This window comes from Lissotriton vulgaris, chromosome 12 (genome assembly GCF_964263255.1).
Source record: "Lissotriton vulgaris chromosome 12, aLisVul1.2, whole genome shotgun sequence".
Classification (NCBI taxonomy): domain Eukaryota; kingdom Metazoa; phylum Chordata; class Amphibia; order Caudata; family Salamandridae; genus Lissotriton; species Lissotriton vulgaris.
Genome location: NC_141700.1, coordinates 109,464,751 through 109,489,037, shown reverse-complemented (window position 1 = coordinate 109,489,037; position 24,287 = coordinate 109,464,751). Strand labels below are relative to the sequence as shown.

The 24,287-nt window shown below is 44.2% G+C and overlaps 1 protein-coding gene across 1 annotated transcript in view; it reads right to left on the bottom strand.

Annotated features, from left to right (window-relative positions):
- Positions 1–24,287, bottom strand: part of SYT11 (synaptotagmin 11) — a 136,203-nt gene that overhangs the window by 9,745 nt on the left and 102,171 nt on the right. Inside the window, exon 3 of the mRNA XM_086947419.1 lies at positions 10,873–10,996. Coding sequence (XP_086803545.1) covers positions 10,873–10,996 — 124 coding nt within the window. The remainder of the gene's footprint in view (positions 1–10,872; positions 10,997–24,287) is intronic.

Here is a 24,287-nt window from a genome sequence, read left to right as displayed (position 1 = left end):
TAGTGGAGGTTGATTGAATAATGCAAACCGGTATATGCCCAAATACGGAGAGAAATCTCCAAATGTCCGGTATTGCGCTAGCGCCATACGCTGATCCCTTGCGCATGCGTACAAAAGTGACCGACAGACGCATGCGCGGCAGACTAAGCTAATGCGCCTGCGCAAAAGGAGACACTTCGTGAGAAACACGAAGCTGTCGGAGTTATTATACACGCCTGTGAATGAATGGCGATCGGAATACTAATGTGCAGGGACACGGATGCAAAAACCAAGTGTACACCAATCAGGCAGGGAGGCAATGGTCAAATGAAATAAGCACCCATGGCGGCAGTAGTAAATCAGGTTATTGGTTGGAGGTGCACCTAAATATTGAAGAGCTGCTCTCACGGATGTATTTAACATGCAATGATTCTTAAAGAAAAATTGTCATTTAGAGAGGACGATTAAGACCAGCTCCCGAAGGGGTTCATCATCATCAAAAACTCGATGGCACCACGTTGTGCCGATGCACAAAACCCTACAAGTCCAGCAACAAGCATTCGCTGCATGTAACCATACGTGTACTTCAACCAAAACCTATCATGACGATTGGTCAGATCGAGTGCTACCTGAGAAGGTTCCATGGGATGGAATCATTCAGTCCAGTGGTGTCGGTTCCCAACCGAAACACCCACCGTTGTTCTTTTTCTAGGAGACCTATCTCTGAGGGCAGTTGTTCAATTATTGTCCACTGTAGCTCATTCACACAGTGTTGATGTTCAATGAAATGGGTTGACATTTTGGTAGTTAGCTTCTTGCACCTGATGGTGCTCTTGTGTTCGTTCAGCCTGACCCTCACAGGTCTGGTGGTCATTCCCACATATTCCTTTCCACATGGGCAGGTAATTAAATAGACTACATTTTTACTGTTGCAGTTAGTAAAAGCACGCTGTTCCCATGTAGTCCCATTGGTAAAAGTTAGGGTCTGGGTCTTTTTTGTGAGGTGGCAGTTGTTACAGTTACCACATGGGTAATGTCCATGTATGCCTTGCAACCTCGTCTGATCCTTGACAGGTGGGGGTGGTCGAGTGTGAACGAGCATATCCCTCAAGTTCCTACCCCTTCTGTGTGCAAAGAGAGGTTTCTCCAACGTTAAGCCACCACTCGTTAAAGTGCGCCAATGTTTGTGGACCAATTTTGTCACTTGGTTGCTGACCGGACTGTATGTGGTAACACAAACCGTCCTGTTTGCGGCATCCTCCCTACGTGGATTGTCCTCCAAGAGGGCATCCCGGTTGTTGTTTCGTGCTCTGGTAAAGGCTTTTTGGATCACAGTTTCCGGGTATTTTCTTTGTCTTAGTTTTGCACTCAGATCCTTGGCTTGAGTTTTGTATCTGGCCACATCGGTACAGTTCCGCCGAAGGCGTAGGAACTGCCCATAAGGAAGGTTCTCTCTCAGATGACGAGGGTGAAAGCTGTCAAATCTGAGGAGACAGTTCTTAGCCGTGGGTTTGAAGTGTGTTTCCGTTTTTAACATGCCGGCTTCGTAATAGATATTTAAATCTAAGAACACCATGTTGGTATTAGATGCCTGGTAGGTGAATTTCAAAAAGGCATTCTGATTGTTGAGCCAGTCAATGAAATCAGTTATCATGGTTGCGTCTCCATCCCAGATAACCAGGATGTCATCTATATACCTTCGCCAGGTGCGAATCCTCGCCCTGTGGGGATTGTTTGGGTGCAAGATTTTTGTGGATTCCAAATGGTGGACATATAGTCCAGCCAGGCTCGGGGCAAAAGTACTGCCCATACTGGTCCCATGTTTCTGCCAGTAAAGGGTGCCCTCATATTCGAAAAAATTCTTCGTGAGTGCCAGAGAAATGCACTCCATCACTACATTCCGTGGGGTGTGATATTCCCAATTCGTAGAATGCAGTACCTCTTCAATGATTTGGATGGTCTCATCGTGGGGGAGACTCGTATAGAGGCTCTCCACATCCAGGCTTAGCAACATCTGAGAAGTAGGATCAAAAGTCTGATTATTCAGCAGTTGTAATACTGCTTTTGTGTCTCGTAAGTAGGTGTCCGTAGCCTGTACAAGAGGTCTCAAGAAAGCATCCGCGAACTTGGACAAAGGTTCCAGGATAGATGAAATTCCCGAAACAATGGGGCGACCAGGTGGGTTCGCCAGGTTCTTGTGCACCTTAGGGATGGTGTAAAAGTAAGGAATGCGAGGGTTCCTCTGGGTCAGGAATTCGGACTCCTTTTTCGTAATCCAGTCATGTGTAAGTGCCTCTTCCACCATACCACCTATCTGAACTCTTAGAGATTCAGTGGGATCCTCCGTAAGGATCTGGTAGTTCCTATTGTCAGAAAGAAGCCGCCTACATTCTTGGTCATAGGCTATGGTTGTTTGGATGACCACTGCACCACCCTTGTCTGCTGGTTTTATAATCAGGTTTTTGTTCATCCTTAGTTCTTTAATGGCCTCATTTTCTGTTCTGCTCATATTCTGAAAGACCTTCTGTCTGGTTTCCAGATTTTTCAATTCCTGCATCACGGCTTTTTCGAAGGCCAATATTTCCACAGGAAGCTGGTTATCAAGTGGAGTGAATGTTGACTTGGGTTTTAGACCAGTGTCTGAAGTCTCTGTTGGTAAATCTTTGTCTTTGAAGAATGCCCGTAATTTTATAGTTCTTATAAACTCCTGCATTTCCTTATGTAGTAGGAAAATGTCTGGTCTATTGGTTGGAACATAACCCAGGCCTTTATTCAGTACCTCTATCTGCAGGTCTGTCAGGGGCCATGGGGTTATATTGATGACTAAGTCCCCCTGTGGCTTGTTGACGCCTGATTGGCTGCCATGCTCCTGGTTACGACCCGCGGGTCTGCCTCCTCCGTGGGCTGCCAATTCACATTGTTGCCCTTCCTGTTCCGCCCTCTGCGGGATCCCTGGCCCCAAGATAAAAAAGGTTGTTGATTTTGGGGTGCATTGGTTTGGTCTGGGACCCACTGGGGGTACATTGGTCCCATTTGAGGTGGGACAAACTGATACTGCGGGAATTGAAAGGGAGGTTGATAAGGGTTGAATTGGGGGCCTTGGAAACCACGCCAACCTCTTTGACGTGGGAACTGGGCTCTTTGTTGACGAAAGCCGCCTCTTTGCTTTCTTTGTTGGAAGCCTCCCGATTTATTACTGGAGTTACTGCCATCTGAGTTGACACTATCTGTATCGGTCTATTGGTTAAAACTGAACCGTTTATTTTCCAGGACGACCTTGTTTTTAAAAAGGCATGGTCACTTATCTCTTGGCACTGTACCAGGGATTGGCTAGTACTTATAGTCCAGACGGCAGCCAGGAAGTCAGTTGAGCTGAAAGTAGAGATCCAAAGACTTGAAGTACAGCTTAAGGCCTTCATTTCACCAGCGGATCTCAAGAAGGGTTTAGAGGAACTGAACCAACAGATGAAAGAATTTGAGGCGGGCTTAAAACAAAGCAAATTTAACAAACTGAAAAAAGACAAAGACCGCTTTACCCCTGAGAGAGCCTACCCGTATACTCGTGCAGATTATGTCATGAAGGACAATATGAGTGATACAGATAGTGTCAACTCAGATGGCAGTAACTCCAGTAATAAATCGGGAGGCTTCCAACAAAGAAAGCAAAGAGGCGGCTTTCGTCAACAAAGAGCCCAGTTCCCACGTCAAAGAGGTTGGCGTGGTTTCCAAGGCCCCCAATTCAACCCTTATCAACCTCCCTTTCAATTCCCGCAGTATCAGTTTGTCCCACCTCAAATGGGACCAATGTACCCCCAGTGGGTCCCAGACCAAACCAATGCACCCCAAAATCAACAACCTTTTTTATCTTGGGGCCAGGGATCCCGCAGAGGGCGGAACAGGAAGGGCAACAATGTGAATTGGCAGCCCACGGAGGAGGCAGACCCGCGGGTCGTAACCAGGAGCATGGCAGCCAATCAGGCGTCAACAAGCCACAGGGGGACTTAGTCATCAATATAACCCCATGGCCCCTGACAGACCTGCAGATAGAGGTACTGAATAAAGGCCTGGGTTATGTTCCAACCAATAGACCAGACATTTTCCTACTACATAAGGAAATGCAGGAGTTTATAAGAACTATAAAATTACGGGCATTCTTCAAAGACAAAGATTTACCAACAGAGACTTCAGACACTGGTCTAAAACCCAAGTCAACATTCACTCCACTTGATAACCAGCTTCCTGTGGAAATATTGGCCTTCGAAAAAGCCGTGATGCAGGAATTGAAAAATCTGGAAACCAGACAGAAGGTCTTTCAGAATATGAGCAGAACAGAAAATGAGGCCATTAAAGAACTAAGGATGAACAAAAACCTGATTATAAAACCAGCAGACAAGGGTGGTGCAGTGGTCATCCAAACAACCATAGCCTATGACCAAGAATGTAGGCGGCTTCTTTCTGACAATAGGAACTACCAGATCCTTACGGAGGATCCCACTGAATCTCTAAGAGTTCAGATAGGTGGTATGGTGGAAGAGGCACTTACACATGACTGGATTACGAAAAAGGAGTCCGAATTCCTGACCCAGAGGAACCCTCGCATTCCTTACTTTTACACCATCCCTAAGGTGCACAAGAACCTGGCGAACCCACCTGGTCGCCCCATTGTTTCGGGAATTTCATCTATCCTGGAACCTTTGTCCAAGTTCGCGGATGCTTTCTTGAGACCTCTTGTACAGGCTACGGACACCTACTTACGAGACACAAAAGCAGTATTACAACTGCTGAATAATCAGACTTTTGATCCTACTTCTCAGATGTTGCTAAGCCTGGATGTGGAGAGCCTCTATACGAGTCTCCCCCACGATGAGACCATCCAAATCATTGAAGAGGTACTGCATTCTACGAATTGGGAATATCACACCCCACGGAATGTAGTGATGGAGTGCATTTCTCTGGCACTCACGAAGAATTTTTTCGAATATGAGGGCACCCTTTACTGGCAGAAACATGGGACCAGTATGGGCAGTACTTTTGCCCCGAGCCTGGCTGGACTATATGTCCACCATTTGGAATCCACAAAAATCTTGCACCCAAACAATCCCCACAGGGCGAGGATTCGCACCTGGCGAAGGTATATAGATGACATCCTGGTTATCTGGGATGGAGACGCAACCATGATAACTGATTTCATTGACTGGCTCAACAATCAGAATGCCTTTTTGAAATTCACCTACCAGGCATCTAATACCAACATGGTGTTCTTAGATTTAAATATCTATTACGAAGCCGGCATGTTAAAAACGGAAACACACTTCAAACCCACGGCTAAGAACTGTCTCCTCAGATTTGACAGCTTTCACCCTCGTCATCTGAGAGAGAACCTTCCTTATGGGCAGTTCCTACGCCTTCGGCGGAACTGTACCGATGTGGCCAGATACAAAACTCAAGCCAAGGATCTGAGTGCAAAACTAAGACAAAGAAAATACCCGGAAACTGTGATCCAAAAAGCCTTTACCAGAGCACGAAACAACAACCGGGATGCCCTCTTGGAGGACAATCCACGTAGGGAGGATGCCGCAAACAGGACGGTTTGTGTTACCACATACAGTCCGGTCAGCAACCAAGTGACAAAATTGGTCCACAAACATTGGCGCACTTTAACGAGTGGTGGCTTAACGTTGGAGAAACCTCTCTTTGCACACAGAAGGGGTAGGAACTTGAGGGATATGCTCGTTCACACTCGACCACCCCCACCTGTCAAGGATCAGACGAGGTTGCAAGGCATACATGGACATTACCCATGTGGTAACTGTAACAACTGCCACCTCACAAAAAAGACCCAGACCCTAACTTTTACCAATGGGACTACATGGGAACAGCGTGCTTTTACTAACTGCAACAGTAAAAATGTAGTCTATTTAATTACCTGCCCATGTGGAAAGGAATATGTGGGAATGACCACCAGACCTGTGAGGGTCAGGCTGAACGAACACAAGAGCACCATCAGGTGCAAGAAGCTAACTACCAAAATGTCAACCCATTTCATTGAAAATCAACACTGTGTGAATGAGCTACAGTGGACAATAATTGAACAACTGCCCTCAGAGATAGGTCTCCTAGAAAAAGAACAACGGTGGGTGTTTCGGTTGGGAACCGACACCACTGGACTGAATGATTGCATCCCATGGAACCTTCTCAGGTAGCACTCGATCTGACCAATCGTCATGATAGGTTTTGGTTGAAGTACACGTATGGTTACATGCAGCGAATGCTTGTTGCTGGACTTGTAGGGTTTTGTGCATCGGCACAACGTGGTGCCATCGAGTTTTTGATGGATGATGAACCCCTTCGGGAGCTGGTCTTAATCGTCCTCTCTAAATGACAATTTTTCTTTAAGAATCATTGCATGTTAAATACATCCGTGAGAGCAGCTCTTCAATATTTAGGTGCACCTCCAACCAATAACCTGATTTACTACTGCCGCCATGGGTGCTTATTTCATTTGACCATTGCCTCCCTGCCTGATTGGTGTACACTTGGTTTTTGCATCCGTGTCCCTGCACATTAGTATTCCGATCGCCATTCATTCACAGGCGTGTATAATAACTCCGACAGCTTCGTGTTTCTCACGAAGTGTCTCCTTTTGCGCAGGCGCATTAGCTTAGTCTGCCGCGCATGCGTCTGTCGGTCACTTTTGTACGCATGCGCAAGGGATCAGCGTATGGCGCTAGCGCAATACCGGACATTTGGAGATTTCTCTCCGTATTTGGGCATATACCGGTTTGCATTATTCAATCAACCTCCACTAATTACCCACAGGCAAGCATATATAAAGGCCCTAGTCCCTTTGCAGCTCAGTTCATCGGAGCCGCGTTGAGGGAAGGCAGGCGATTAGCTGTTGCTGTAACCGTGAGTTATAAGACCACCAAGAGAAGCAGTTTCACATTGTAGCTGTGGCACTCTGATGATTAAGTTTTTCTACTAAATCCCTGATGTTCATTCCCTAGGTTTCTGATTAGAAAGGAAGGATTCCCCAATATACGTTAAAGGCTCATGAAGTCCTGTATTTGGGAACTTTAAGTAAGATCTTTTGTCCTCACTGTTCTGCTCTCATTCCATCTGAGCAGAGAGTTATGTTGGTTTGCATGTGTGTATGTTTGTAGTGTCCTTTTTCTTCTTTTTCTGTTCCAGGTTCCAATTATTTTTCTGGGTTCTACCTGATGTTTTTTCAGAGAAGCATTGTTCTTCTCCTCTTAGCCTGTGATACTTAGATTTGTATGTTTATCTATGATTTTGTTTCCACAGGTTCTCACGCCAACTGGGCGCAACTACACTCACTTACATATAAACATTGTGAGGAACATTACACATTGTGGTAATTTTTATTTTTTCACTTTTACATATTTACATGTGAGTAAGGGGAGGGTAAGTGCATTCACCCTTGTCCTGAAGAAGGAGGCTTCGACCTCCGAAACATGTTGACTTTTAACACAGTGGTTTGATACCCTAATACGTATCTTTCTAAAACCACGCCTTGCACTTTAAATTTTAATAATACCAGCCGGGGATTTATTAAAGTTTTTTCTTCCCACGTGCCAGGTATTTTTTAACCACTCACCTTTTTCACCTCACCTCACTCACATCCTTGTATTAAACACACACCCCCACACATAGTTCACTTCAAGTGCTCCTGCGTACTCGCGAGTCGTAGCACGCCGCATCCCGTAGAGGGGTGCGAAGGCCCCGATGATGAAGCATGACACCAAGGGGCCTGTTGGTGTGTGAGGGGCATTTAAACAACACTGTTTGTTCCCCATCACTCTAGGGATCACTATCACTTGAGTGGATTCCACTTTGTTTATTTATGTGCTAGGCATACAACACTGGCTGGTAGGCTATGGGTCAGGTATTCCTGTGCTCTGGGTATAGTATGGGTGTGCTAGGCGTACAGCACTGGCTGGTGGGCTACGGGTCAGTATTGCTGTGCTCTGGGTATAGCATGGGTGTGCTAGGCATACAGAACTGTCTGGTAGGCTATGGGTCAGTATTGTTGTGCTCTGGGTATAGCATGGGTGTTCTATGCATACAGCACTGGCTGGTGGGCTATGGGTCAGGTATTGCTGTGCTCTGGGTATAGCATGGGTGTGCTAGGCGTACAAAGCTGTCTGGTGGGCTACGGGTTTGATACTGTGTGCTCTAAATACAGTGTATGTCTGTGTGTCTCCGCTATGGGTACAGTTATGGATTCGGTATTCTTGTGCTAGGCATACATCACTGATGCGCTAGAGCTGCCTACCGCACTGGTGTGTTGAAGGTGCAATATTAACAGGCCATGGGTTCAGTATTGCAGTGCTCCAGGTATAGTGCTGGCCGTAGAGCACTGGTTGCAAGCCATTGGTTCGGTATTGGATCATTCCAAGTATTCAGTGGGTGCGCATGGGGTACATCCCTGGTGCTCTAGAGGTACCACATTGGTGTGTTAAAGGTTCAATATTAGTGTAGTATGGTGGTACTCAGAGCCGAGCAGGCTTTTTTTCTCCGCTGGGCATATCCCCAGTGGACCGGAGCCCTTGGAAGCCGGTTTGGAAAGCCCAGAGCTGCTCCTGGTGCCTCTGTCACTTTCCTCGGCTCACTGGGGTTAATTGGAGCGGGTATGGGAAGCCTTCAAGAGAGAGAGAGAGAAAGAGATGGAGGGAGGAGTAAGGTAGAGAGAGGGCGGTCAGAGACAGGGAAGAGGGGAGTGAGAGAGAGAATGGATGAATTGATGGCGAGGAATTGCGCAAGGAGAGGGGGGGTGAGTTTGCCCATTTTTTGCCAGGGTTGCTTTGGTTCCCCAGTCCAGCCCTGTCACTGATATTCCAAGTCCCAAAGAAATGCCAACAAGAAGAGAAGGGATGGCTCTGGTGGCTTCAAAAGATGCAAGACCGTTGTCCCGGGCAGGGGGGAAGGATACAGGGTGAGATGTGCCCGTGATACCGTGGCATTGACCTCAAGATATTAGTTGCACAAGAGGAAGGGACTTTGACGACATCACATTCTTTGCAAATGGTGGTGTGATATGGACATCCGTATCATGACGTGCGACCCTAACCGGACAATATCAGCCCTTTGTTATTATTTGATGGGCCCCGACATGAAATTCCTTGCAGGCGAACGCTTGGTGTTGACCACACAGTACTGTTTGCACCCTTACATAGTCCTCCCGTACCAACCCTCAAAAGGCAGAAACCCTGGGACTTTCTTTCACCCAGCTCTCACTATTATCCCACAAAGGAAAGTTATAATAATTTAATATAAAGAACATTATTTTCTTTTTTGCATGTGATGGTGTCATACACTGACAGCATCATGATGATGTGCTAATTACTTGCATGGTGTGGTATGTTTATGTTATTCCTACTTTGCACATGATAGTGCGACATTCATATGCGCAGACTGACTATAAAACCATAATCAGCCCTGGCACAAATGTTCAAATCAGCTGCGGGCCTTGAATGTGGCCAAAGGCTTTCATGGTTTAGCCGTGGCAGCTCACCAGCAGCGGCGGCGGTCTATGCAGGTAAGCGCGGTGAGGCGGGCGGTGGGGGAAGTCGACAGACAACAGTATAGGATTTATCTATTGAATTTGCTGTATTCCGTCATCTGTTGACTTCCCTCCCGCCCGCCCCACCCTCCCACCACGCTTACCTGCACGGACCGCTGCTACTCACCAGCCAGGTGCGTAGCTTTCATTGGTGCAGCAGGTGCAGTGGCATTGTGGCCCAAAGCTCTGAGGGATCCACTGAACCCTGATTATTTCAGTATTTTATCATTCAAACAGCAGGCGGGGTGCCAATTTCATTTCTTGCACTAGAACCATTTTCATTCGGGCTACGCTACAGTCATCAGCTCTGAAAGCAGCTCCCTAGCCTGCAGCCACTGGGAAAATGCGAGTAACAGGATCACCAGTCCAGACCTTTTCACTAGACTGTGCAAGGAATATTCACTACACATCAATGAAACTTATATTGTGATATTGCAGCAATGTAATGGTGTGGCAAGGACTACTTGTTATACGGACTGCGTGTGATATGGACCAAAAATGACAATTCTGTAATGTTGCCCTTCAACTTGAAATATGGAATCCTCTCCAGCCTTTACAGAGAGTCAATGGCAAGGGGGCCTGAGTGGAAAACAGAATATTCTATCCCAAGATAGTAAAGCTGTGGAGGAGTCTGCTCGCATTACTGGCGACCATGACGCAGCTGTGTCTGACATGTTGTAATCGGGCATTTCTATAGCACACTATATAGTATAGCAGGGTAGCAGCTTTCGGTAGTCCAGAGTGTCCTTTTAGCGGAGTCCGCGGTTCCCCCCACACACCGGAGTCTGATTCAGTTTGAGATTGTGATGGGTCTCGACTGCTCATCACTCGTAATAGCTGCGTTGCAGGTATTTTCGGGGTCCCAGTCACAAAGACATTTTGGTATTTTTGCATCTTCCATCTCTCATGAACATGGCCATACATGGGGCCTTGAGTTGTAATCTGGCGCTCCCTAGTAGTGGAGTACTATGGTGTCTGTCTACTATCCCATGAATGTATCTCCAGCCCCTCAGGCCATTCACATGCACTGTCCTGGGGGGGAAGTTCGGGAATTCCAGCGGCACCGCAAGGATTTTTTTAATATTGTGCACCCCAGTTTAAAATGTTGCGCCCATAAGAATCTTGCGCCCGTGGCAACCGCCCAAGTGGCCCCACCCATGCTACGCCACATCCTACTAGAGTTCAGACAGGATTTCATGATTGATGGGCTTGTGGTTACACAAGAGTACAGACTGCATGTGACAGGTGGAAGGTTAATGTGGAACATAAGTAAAAGTGTTTACACCAGGCAAGTTGGAGTAAATAGCTGCTACCTGAGAGACCGGTGATGTCCATTTTGGGTAGGTGCTTGGCCTTGAGCACTACGACGGTCATCCTCTGCGCCACCGGTTGGTAGGACAGTGACACCTGCAGCTCTCCGCGGCTTACACTCTTCTGTGGGCAGGAAATGGGCAAGAAGTAAGAAGCAGAACTTTAGAGCACACAGCAGAACATGACGTACACTCCTACATCATGAATAACAACGAACCAGCGTACCCATGTCCATATCCAAATTTACAGTAGATTATTTTACATTCCCTGAAGTGGTAAATGCATGAAAAGTAGAGGGCTGTCATAATTCACAGACTGCAAGAGTGTGATAAAATACGACTGAATATAAATAGGGTACATTTAAAAAGTATAAAAACTAAGGCTGATATACAGAGCAGATAAATATTCTAAGTTCACTGAATCTATGTACTGGGTACACTCACATTGTGCATGATCAAGAATGTGTATGATTGTAATATGTTACTAGGCAAATCCCTAATGTCATTTGTGAAACTGGGATAAATTCACAAATGTACAATTATTGGTAATTCACTGTGTTGAGAACTGCAGCAAATGTAAGGAGTGTAGACTTAGTTTATTCAGTGAACTTACAGATTGTCGTAAACCTGAGAATACTGTGGTAAATTCATGCAGAGCGAGAGTGTGGGAAGGTCATAGAGACCTCCTGAAATGTGGAGAGTTCACAGAGCCCCGAGAAAGTTAGTAAATCTACAGAGTAGAGAGATCGGTAGTAAATTCACAGCGTCTGGAATATCCCGCCAATGTCTAGCTACTGGGGAAGGTTGACAAAAAATTCCAAACAGCACAAAACACAAAGTGTAGGCATCCAATGTTTCAAAACAAATGTCCTTTGCTCAGGGCCATCTTAAGGGCCCCATGTTAAAGAAGTATGGAAGGCACTGCTAGGGAAAGTTTAGAGTTCTGATCTTTAAAGGGGCAAGAAGTGTTTATTAAGACAACCACAGTTGTAGGTAAATCTTGACTATTAGCCAACAAAAGGTTTGTAGATTGTCACACATTTACTATACATCTATGCCCTTGTGTAGCTTTACTACGCAAACACACAATATTTCCTTGTGAGCGCTTACATGTGCTTAAAATGAATCTTCTGTATTCTAACAAGTTAACTTTAACATTATTTTCCTCATGACTTTATAAGGGGTGAATCCTGAGCTCCCTTTTCTCAATAGAACTTAAAATAGCGTCATGAGCCCAGATTTCAGCATAAAAACGAACATGGTGAAAACTTTTTAAAACATGGTTTGTGATATTAATATCATGAAAAATGTGGGAGGTTTGGTAAAGAAAATCTTCACATGTTCATACACTGCTGCTCCATTAAAAGTGAAGGAACGGCATACTTACAGTGTTATTGAAGTTTTCAGTGAAAGGATTTATGTATGCATGCATGAAGACGTCGGACAGTCTTTAAAACCTACATACTATAATATGTTTCAGTATTAAAATTATTCCCGTCGTAACTATCTAATTTTAGTCCGGGGGGTTGCCTGGGGATTGGTACTGAATACGTAATCACACTTATGACTGGATAATCATTCATGTACAGATGGGCAGGATTAACTATTCCACCCTATGAAGCTTGATTGACACGGTTGGTGCTGGAAAGAGCCTTCTATAATTCTGAAAGAAGCTTGCCACTGATTAGATGTGAAAGCTCCCACACTGCCAGCAGAAGATATAGTATTGCGTTCCCACAATATGTCCAGAGGATCTTTACTTGCAGGAGAAAGCAGAGACACCCCCATATGAGGTAAAAGCATGTTGGTATGCACTGAGAGGGTCCAAAAGATGCTGGGAGATTCCTCAACGCGACCAAAAGGTGTAGAGGCGCTCTTCAGCTTAAATGAAGCAGCAATTCACATGGCCCAGTACATGCTGCAAATAATAATTCCCTAAAGATACTTTGCAAAAATGTGCACTGGATGAAAGCATGGACTAAAGAATGGATGACAGTATAAAGGATGCAGTGTGGCAGCTCCATCAGGAACAACAGGTACACTAAGTTCTGTTTCTGTGTAAGCTTAGCAGATGGTTGGCAGAGGCTTCGTTTAGGAGGGCATATACTTGTTCTAAGCTCAGAGAATGGTGGGCAGGTGCTTCCCCAACGCCTGAGACTCACAAACAAAAGGCCAGATCAATTTGTTTGTATGGGTAATTTTATTTAACCCTTTTACTCATATTTTTTATTGAAATGTATCAATTTCATGGGCAAGAAGAACACTTCATAAACACTTACAAAAACATTTACAAAAAAATACAAAAACATTTACACATATTTACACCTACTAGACACGTATCACATATACTATGTATCAACCAATAAGCAACAAACTTCTCATGCGAATGGTATTTCTCAACTCTATGAAGAAAAAATCATTGATTTTTGAGAGCTAGTCAAACCACTGTTAACCGAAAAAGGTGTACAAGAAATGTCTACGGCAGTAATCAGAAGACAAATCAAATTATTTCCAACACAAAATGATTGAACCCAGAAGGGGCACTGATTCAGGATATCTATCTGCCGTTTTGCCGACGCGTTTCGAATCTGTGATTAGTTACAGATTCTCCTCAGGGCTCTCTCAATGTTTTGATTCTGCACAAAAAATGAAAAACGAAGTTGGTTTTAAAAGTTTGTAAGTCATTATTGCAAAAGACCCCCTGCTATTGCTGTGCTAAAACAAGTTGGTTTACCTTTATGTCAGATGCGGAGGGCTCTCGTGGGTCGGATTGGGCACGAGAGGCTGTGCACCACAAATCAAATAGGATGGAGCTTTAATTCTGTAAAACATTAATTCACAGACTTACAAGGCCATCTAAAGCGGAACCGAGTGACTACTACAGGCCCAAAAGCGGCACGTTCATACCTCAATCGAGTCTGGCGTTGATCTCTACATCAATTCCTCATTCTGCTCGTTCTGCTCGTTTTGCTTAGTTTGTGCAACCTATACCACCTTTGTCCCAAACCAAAATATCCCGAAACAGGTATATGCGTTTGAACAAGTCTTGTTGTCCTCAATCACCAAACTAGAGAACAGACACAAATTTGTCAAGCAAAATATCTCAAAGGGACAACGTTTGGCCCTCAAAAACCTGAAAGAAGATCATTCTCTGATTATCAAACAAGCCGACAAGGGCGGAGCGGTAGTGATATGGCCCAGAGAACAATATCTAGCGGAAGGGGCACTGCAAGTAAAAAAACAAGAATGGTATAGAAAACTGCAGGAGGACCCGCTGCAAGAGATTCAGGCTTCAATCACAGAGATTGTCCAAATAGGCAAAGATAGTGGTTTCCTAGGCCCAAAAGAAAGTGAGTTTTTGGTTAAGAAATGCCCACGAACTCCTGTGGCATATTTCTTACCAAAGATCCATAAGAACTTGTCGAATCCACCGGGGCGACCAATAGTGTCTGGCTGTGATTCATGCCTCGAGCCCCTGTCTAAGTATATAGACTTCTTCTTGAACCCTTTGTAACAAATGTGAAGTCCTACCTAAGAGACACCACTGACTTCCTGGTTAAGGTAGAAGGGACCCCGTTCGACCGGGCATCACAACTTATGGTCACCATGGACGTGACGTCCCTTTATACCCAGATACCGCAAGACGAAGCGTTGGAGGTTCTGGAACTCTATTTAGACCTAAGGGAAAGACCTCACAGGGTCCCAACATCGTTCATTTTACGATTGGCCGAAATAACCCTCAAAAGAAACTATTTCCGTTTCAACAACGACTTTTTTATGCAAATCAAGGGCACCGCGATGGGGTGCCCTTATGCCCCCGAAATGGCCGTACTCTATATGGCAGAGTACGAGAAAAAGTATGTGGAGGCCGACAACCCTTTCATGAACCATATTGTGCACTGGTATCGTTACATTGACGACGTGTGGCTCCTGTGGCAGGGGAGCTACACTGAGTTGAGTGACTTTCACCAGTGGCTCAACAATAGACACAAGGACATTAAATTTTCAATTGACTCAAGTAATGTTAAAATGACATTCTTAGATGTGGAAGTAGGAGATGTGGATGGGTCCCTTAAGTCTTGCCTTTTCAAAAAAGCGACAGACCGGAACACCATACTCCACTATGGGAGCTCACACCCCAGGAACTTAAGGGCAAACCTGCCATATGGTCAACTCCTTCGAATCAGGAGGAATTGTTCAGAGTTGGCAAAATTTGACCAACATGGATCAAAATTCTGTGAAGAATTGACACAACGGGGATACCCCAAAAAGCTTCTTAAACACTCTTTCAAAAGAGCACGTTGCACCCCAAGAGAGAGCCTCCTTGAAATAAAGGTTAAACGTGACCTTGAGAACCTAGTATGCGTGACGACATTCTGTGCCGAAACTCACAACATACGTCAAATGGTATTAAAAAACTGGCATTTGTTGGAACAATTGGAGACACCTATCCCCCGCCCAATATTCGCCTTTAGAAGGAATCAGAACATTGGTCAACAACTAGTCCGTGCAGACATCAGACTAGTAAAACCGAAAAGTGACTTGATGTCTAAATGGGGCCTAAAACCCATTGAAGGACACCACAGGTGTGGGAATTGTATCGCGTGCGATACAACCATTGAGGGCACGATTTTTCAACATTCCAACACAACTTGGTCTCATACCAATTTTACCAATTGCAAGACATAATGTCGTCTACGCTATAACTTGTCCCTGCAATAAAATCTATATTGGCAAGACCAACCAGCAGGTCAATACCCGTATGACACAGCACAGATCACGGGTCAAAAACAAAGTACTAACTGCGCCCCTTGTGCAACATTACGTCGACAAACAACACGGCAACAACGAGTTCAAGTGGACCGTGCTCTTTAATATCAATCAACTTAAAGCAGAAGTGAATGTAGATCAAATCTTACTGAAAAAAGAAGCTTATCTAATATTAAAATTCAACACTACCCAGACGGGGTTAAACGCACTTTCTGAAATTTCAAGACTGTAATGTTCCCCTGTTGAACCACAACTCCCAGAATGCCCCGCACCTGGTTCGCTATGATGTAAGAGCCCGCTACAGCCACCAGGCGTTTTCAACGCAAGCAGTTCCTGGTTCGCCTGGGCGATAGTAAGGTGAGTGCGAGTCACGCTCCGATGAGATGAAACAGTATTCCACTGGCAGCGCTCCGTGGCAAAGATTAAGTTAACCCCTACCCTTCCCACTCTTGTTTTATAGCGCGAGTAAGCAGCGCTGCTGTAAAGGACAGGGAACACTCATTCCCGCCACCAATTGAGATCGGATTCAACAAAGAAACCAAACACACGGCATGGCGACCGCCGCCCTGTGCAAAAATCTGAAACCTTAGGTATGTGTCTTTTAAACAATTTCACCTCACTTCCATTAATGTCCAAGTGTCATAATGAAGACCGAAACTGAGCGCGACCTTCATTTTTTATAGGTTGCACAAACTAAGCAAAACTAGCAGAATGAGGAATTGATGTAGAGATCAACGCCAGACTCGATTGAGGTATGAACGTGCCGCTTTTGGGCCTGTAGTAGTCACTCGGTTCCGCTTTAGATGGCCTTGTAAGTCTGTGAATTAATGTTTTACAGAATTAAAGCTCCATCCTATTTGATTTGTGGTGCACAGCCTCTCGTGCCCAATCCGACCCACGAGAGCCCTCCGCATCTGACATAAAGGTAAACCAACTTGTTTTAGCACAGCAATAGCAGGGGGTCTTTTGCAATAATGACTTACAAACTTTTAAAACAAACTTCGTTTTTCATTTTTTGTGCAGAATCAAAACATTGAGAGAGCCCTGAGGAGAATCTGTAACTAATCACAGATTCGAAACGCGTCGGCAAAACGGCAGATAGATATCCTGAATCAGTGCCCCTTCTGGGTTCAATCATTTTGTGTTGGAAATAATTTGATTTGTCTTCTGATTACTGCCGTAGACATTTCTTGTACACCTTTTTCGGTTAACAGTGGTTTGACTAGCTCTCAAAAATCAATGATTTTTTCTTCATAGAGTTGAGAAATACCATTCGCATGAGAAGTTTGTTGCTTATTGGTTGATACATAGTATATGTGATACGTGTCTAGTAGGTGTAAATATGTGTAAATGTTTTTGTATTTTTTTGTAAATGTTTTTGTAAGTGTTTATGAAGTGTTCTTCTTGCCCATGAAATTGATAAATTTCAATAAAAAATATGAGTAAAAGGGTTAAATAAAATTACCCATACAAACAAATTGATCTGGCCTTTTGTTTGTGAGTCTCATGAGCTGTAAGCGAGACGAAATAAGTGGGAGGGCTAGCAAATTGTCTTTTGTATTGCTATATTGGGTCCAGCTGCCCCCCGTCCAAGGACCAAACTCCATTTTCTTACTATCCCCAACGCCTGAAGCATGGTGGGCTGGGCTTCGGTATGGGCCCAAAGGATTGGTGCAAATTTTGGGTGCCAGATGTACATGAGACCGCATGTAGCTGGACAGCATCTGCTTGCGGGTTCAAATGAGGCTGAACAGCCAGTGTCTGAGTGACAAAAGCCCTCAAATGGCTAAAAAAGCTGCCATTCCGCTCTCTTTACCATTATCCTGGCCTGCCTTATGTTCAGCCATTGTGGACTTGAAATTTGCCATTACACTGGATAGGTTTGAATAGGCCCTGCAGAGATTGGGACATGTCCAAAGTGTATCCCACCAGTGCTGAGGGTGGCTGCAGCCCCATCATACCAGCTGATGGACTGAACTGACGCCAGGTGGTATCTGAAAGATCTTGGGAGGAATATGCCTTTTTCATCACTCGAGGAGCAAGGACCTACCATTTGCTATAGCGCGGACAATTTATAAAGTGCTCACATTCAACATGGCATTTCTTTGTATTTTCACATTGTTTGTATGGTGTGCTTTTAAAAGTGTGTTTGGGTGGTTGTGATGCTAGACAATATTGGCCAGGGTGAATGGTATCCATCTGTGACAGTGTGCAAACATGCACAAAATAGTGCACTCTGGTATTTTATCTTCAGCCCTTCGGGGACCTGACAACCTTCAGGTCCTTTGTGCTTTTTTGGCCCAAGTCTGCAAATAAGTCAGGTGGGTTGGGGATAATTGATATTGCTTTATGTCAAACCCGAATCTTCATTTCAGTATTAAAGCTTAGGATGTCTCAGTGAAATGTAGGTTTGACAATGACCACCAGGAACCCCATCTTTGTCTAGTGTCCAAAGAGAAGGCAGAAAAGCGCACTAAGTTGGGACTTTGGTCCATACGCTAGAGCAGGGAACCCTTAGTCTTGATTCAATGGCTACATCTAACTAACCCTGTCACTTCCAGAGATAATAATTGAAGTTACTTTTTGACCCTAACCCGACTTACATAATACGAGGATGAGGGCTTCAGTGTAGCTGCAGGAGATGAAGCTGAGGGTACACACATGCCTGAATGATGCTGGATGGCCTTCTAAGTAGGTTGGATGATGCAGCATAATGTCTCTGCAACAGTCTTAGCGCGGAGACTAGGCAACAGCATCGCCGGTGCCCATAGGTCTGGAGTGGCTCCAGGAGGGTCATAAGATTTCCTTGCAGCAGCTGGTGCGCAGGCTGCATGGATCATAGGCAGTGGCTCTTAATGGGCCCAATGGGTGCTGGATGATGACTCCCAATGGACTCTAAATAAAGATGCTTCCTCTTTGCTGTGCACTGGCTTTGTGAATACAGGTCTGTGGGTATGTAAGCTTAGTGTCGCACAGAGAAGGCCAAATAATTCTCGGTAACAGCTCTACGTGGCTACAATAAAGGCAGACAGAGACGCCACATGACCTCGAAAAATAGCACAGGGTCTGTATAGCAATACACAATGGTGGACAGAGATTCCGATGGTGTCAGGCAGTAACTCAGTGAGGGTGGGCACTCTATGATGATTACAAGTGGGCCCAAAGGATGGTTAGTGGAGGTACGGCATTGCCCCCGCGACAGTGGATATGGACTATGCGTAAGCTGATAGTATGCAGATCAACAGATGCATGTAGGAATGGAATTGAAGCATTAGAGTTCGTAGAGGCATGAGGCCCTGAAAGAAGATATGTACGTTTATAGCTTCTTATGAGCCCTAAGATGTTGCTAGGAGGAGGATCCTTGTGGTTCTATTTTAGTGTTGGGAGGCAGCTCAACATAGGCCTAAGGGAAGATGACCAGAGCCTCCACATGGGTGTAAAGTATGTAGTGAGATGGATCTCTGTGGCATCAGCATTATCCCGAGGGTGTAAAGGATGCTAGGTTAAAGGGCCCTGTGGGGGAAGAGGTTTCTGGGAAGGGGAGTCTGTGTTATATTATACTATGTTAAAAGATTTATAAAGCACACTGTTACCTAAAAACTGCATCCTTGAGCTTGGGGATATAAAATATCACTGATCAAAAACATTAGGACAGCACAGGAGTTGTTTCTTCTTGCAGAGGGTTAAGGAATTGGTGTGTCTAATACTGGCGGGTAAGGTGTTCCACAATCTAGAACAAAGAAATGAAAAGCATCGGCCACCCTTCCTAGTTCTCTTAACCAGAGGTGATCGCATCATGTCGGTGTTGCCTGATCAGAGAGGTTGAGCAGGATGATTTGGAACACATCTGAATCTGAGATATGTGGGTCCTGAATTGTAACAGCGCTGTGCGCTATGCACAGTTCTTTAAACACAGGCTGCTTCAGAATAGGGAGCCAGCAGGGTTCTCTGACATCAGAGGCCACAGACTGGCGAGGGTGAAGTTTTAGAAATATCAAGGTTGCAGCTCTGTAGGCACTTGAAGGCGGCTGGTATGACATTCCAGAAGACCCAAATATAGGGAATTACCAAAGTCTAGAGATCAGATATTGAGAGACTGTGTGGTCCAATAGGGGCAGACTGTCAGTTTGGCATTTTGAGAAACATAAAGCAGGAACCAGCAATCCAATTGATCTGAGGGGCAAAAGATAGATTACAGCCCAAAAAACACAACAAGATTTCTGGCTGCAGTGGTTGGGTGGGGATGGTTTCCAGATTGGAGAGCCAACAGTTGGGGGACCAAACTGAATATTGACCTCCAAACAGAAAGACCTTTGCCTCATCACTGTTGAGTTTCAGGCAATTGGCTTCCATCTGGGGTGCTGCTGGAGTGACAAACAGACTCATTCTTTGGTTAAGGTAATCTTATTCAAGAAGAAAATCAGTATTTGGGTATCATTTCAATTTATTTCTTTATTCAGCTATGAAATACCCATAAAAGTACCCGATAAAATACAATAAATATACATAAATATATCCTATTTCATAGGTCATGAAATGTTTAAAACGTTGGAATGGGAGAGGAGGAAATCAATAATATAGTATTTGGGTATCGTCTGAGTAGGACATAACCTGAAAGACATAAGGCCTTACCGGCACTGAACCTGGAACTATGTAAATGTTACCCTCAATGAGGAGCCTTGGAAAACTCTGTATATGATGGATGTGTTAAATGAGTGAAAAAGAGTAAGCATGACAGATTAAGATTGTTTGGATAAAAAGGACTTCACCCAGCCAAGAGCTGATGGCAAATTTCATCGCCAAAAAGATAATTGTCAACACTAGAATGAGGAACTAAGTCAAACACTCCTGAGAGACTGAGTGATACAGTGGTCTAGTATTTCTTTGAGTTCATCTACTACAGCAAGGATGATTAATTCTGTGTTATGAAAAGGCCTTCAGGCAGTATGGGTTTCACTGAGGAGATGATTTATGTTAAGGCAAGGAGAAACTTTCTCAGGGATTTGGGAAGGAAAAGGAGGAAAGGAGATTGGCCGATAGTTGAATGGGATGCTAGGATCCAGAGTGCTTCTTCAAGAGCAGCAGGAGTATAGCAAGCTTCCAGCTGTGTGAATCTGAAGGAAACTGGGTCATTGTTCCATATAGCCCTGAGGGATGCAGAGGGTGCTCTGTCGGTTTCGGGAGGATGCTGGGTGCTGCTTATGCCACAGAAAATCTCATTCCTTTCCTGTAGCTCTCATTAGCCTTTTTCTGAATCTCTACTCGGGAGGCCCAAGTTTTCCCGATACTCTCCTTAGCTCAGAGACACGAAACTAGTGAAAATATCTCATGCTTTCCCCGACGCTCACAGTTGCCCAATACGGACTAATTTTTCTTATGAAGAAAATAGAGACATTTCAAACTCCTGTAATGAAATGAATTAGTACATTAGGGTGGAGTTGAGATGTGGATAACACAATCATGTTTTATTAGTGTAAGATTCTACATGGTATGTGCCGTATGATGTTCTTAGGTACATCAGATTGCAGTAGCTCAGTGGGAACTTCCTTCATTTGTAGCCTGATTTCCCAGTAGCGGCTGCTACCGAATGGAGGTGGTGCAGCGGGGGCTGGAATGAAAGCACTTACCTGGATACGGCTGGCCGCCACCTCCCCTTCCTACTCTTCTCCAGCAGCAGGAATTTCTGGCCCTGCACACAGCCTCCCAGAATCCCCTAGCCAACCATGATGCTGCATGACAGCAGCGTTGTGATTGGTCTGAGCGCTGTGGTTCAGCGCTCAGACAGGGGGCTCGGAGACTGTGCATGTTCTCCACCCAGGCTGTGCAATACAGCCTGGTGGAGAACATGCTAAGTGTGCAGGACTCTTTGGGGGGCCCAAGACGGCCGGCCAAACTGTCATGCGCACTTATGAAGTGCCTCTTAGTCCTCCCCCAGCTCTGACCAGCCCAGCCCTGCCCCAACCAACTGAGCCAGTACAGTTAAATACAATGATAATAACGTGTTATTATCATTACATTTTTCGGTGTTGAACTGCTCAGTGAGCAGTGGGGCGACGCTCCGTAGACTTTGCGGATGAGCCGCCGCTGTGGTTACCTTATATTCAGAATGGAATTCCACCATTCTGGAAGCAAGGGCTCACTTATGGTGACACCGGAACCTATCATTTGTGTAGTACTTACGATTTTAGAAAATGGGTCTTACCTAATCTATCTTTCAAACACATATTACTCTTTGAGAGAGGGGTTAATTTATATAGTAAATAAGGGGACGGGTTTGTTGTGGTTTTAAAGTTTACTCGTTTTATTGACCTGACATTAACCGGTTTTCACATGGAAAACCTGATAAATTAACTAATATATTCTCATTTTAAAGGAAGCAAGATATAAAAATTACCTCTGTAGTAGGCTACTGTACATTACACAACAGAAGTGCATCATGGGTAACTCAGGTGTTCATTGGGGACAAGTATTAAGCACCTCCAACATGTCGGAACTGGCCACCTATCTTAAATTAGTAGGTACAGGGATATCAAAGGCATTCTACTGGATTTTAGTGTCCGTCTAAAGCCTTGGATGTTTTACAACCACAATTTTTAATGGCTTATTCTCATATTCTAATTTATGGATAAGCAATGTTGATCTCACTGCTATTCATTTGAAAATGATTGCACCATTACAGCGGCTCATTTATGCTCAGCTGGTCAATTAACAATCAAGGTGCTTACACCTTCGTTATGAGATAAATCCCAGATCTGACACATCATTGTCGAGAGAGCTGAGGACTATTTCTCGAAATGGCCGCTGTAAAGCTCAGTATAAGCCAAGCAAACCACTGCCACGGTGGTTGGGTAAAAAGCAATTGTCCACTACGGTCAATCTAATGACTTTAACAGTGAGCATGAATGTATGTGTGAATGATGGCTCCAAGCAAGAGTGGTCTGTCTTGAGGTGGAAAACTTGTGGACTGTTGAATGCAGAACTATGGCGCTTCACTTAATACGCCATCGCAGGACGTCTGTTTCAACCTGCCTGAAAAATAGCGCTATCTTGTAGCAAACAAACTTTACATCAAATTTGCTTTATACTGCTGTTTGAACGGTAATCTCTAAACACCATCAATTTTAAGCCATTTCCTCAACCATTCATACTCATTTTAAACATCTTTTATCGTGATTTGCCCAGAATCACAGGATGTTTTGCGTACCTGCCAAGACTCGAACCGGATTCCCCAGCTGTGAGGTTGATACATCAATTTATCCAATATTTGAATGGTGTATAAAAGACTTGGGTCTCCATTGTTAAGTGACAATTCCATACATATGACAGGGATGTGCGGTGCCTCAGTTTCATATATATATATATATATATATATATATATATATATATATATATATATATATATATATATATATATATATATATATATATATATATATATATATATATATATATATATATATTCTGAGGGTTTCATATATATTACAGGCCTTCAGACATCTTAACATTGATCATGTTTGTGTGCTGAGTTTGTACACAGCCTAAAATTAGATCGTTCTTCAAATTAGGCCTGAAAAGCGGCCTTGCTTCATTTGTGCAAAACAAACAGAATAATATTTAAATTTTGTCAGTCTGCAAATTGCCACATATTTTTGGGTCAGTGCTGCTGAAATCCAAATGAGCAAAATGTTAGTTCCCTTGCAGTTTTTGCTTCAATTTTCAGTTTCACCATGCTAAAGCTCTGCTTTCTGTATTACAGCATTGTTTTTGATTGAAAATAGCAATATTGTGGTTGAGAGTGACAGGGCACCCAACAGCTCCCCTGGAAAGTTATGAAGAGAGTTATATATGAACTTTCCCAATCAGTGAGAGAGGCAAGAGAAAGCAGATGATGGGGGACATATTCCCCCTCCAGGTTTTAAGTGGGAGATCCTTCAGTCTTTTGCAGGTATGCAAGAGTGTTATATATGACTCAATAATAAATAAAGCATTGATATAAAGCCGCAAAACAAACCAGGAGCTATAAACTAATTGATTAGAGATGTGTGATCAATATTGTTTGGGGGACTATATATTCTTAATATTAATATTCATGATCACAGAGTTTCTTTTATTATGGTGGTCATTCTAATCCAGATGATTTATTAAGTTAGCCCTTAATAACACCTAATCAGTAGAATATCAAGGGGTCTCTCATAAATAACCTCCATATACACCTCAACCAGGGAAGGTAGCATGCGGTGTGCCTGATCACCGATCCTTTTCAACGTATAAGTGGAACCACTGGGACTAATACTAGAGAACTCAGGCTTAAAACTGCACCAGTACGCACAATGACACACGTTGTACTTAATGGTATAACTAGTCAACAATATCCATACTCTAAAGTTAGTACACAACTCATTCAACACACACTGCTCGAAACTGAACCTGGACAAAACTGAAGTCCTGCTTCTGTCTTGATCACAAATTCGACACCTCTGATCTTGACGAGAGCTATAGTCAGATTTGTCCCAGCATGGAACACAAGCATCAAATACTTATGATTCGTTATTGACGTCCCAATCGCAATGTCTCACCACGTAAACACATTTGCATAATCCGCTAGCTTCAACCTTACTGACATCCTGAAGCATGCAGGGATCAAA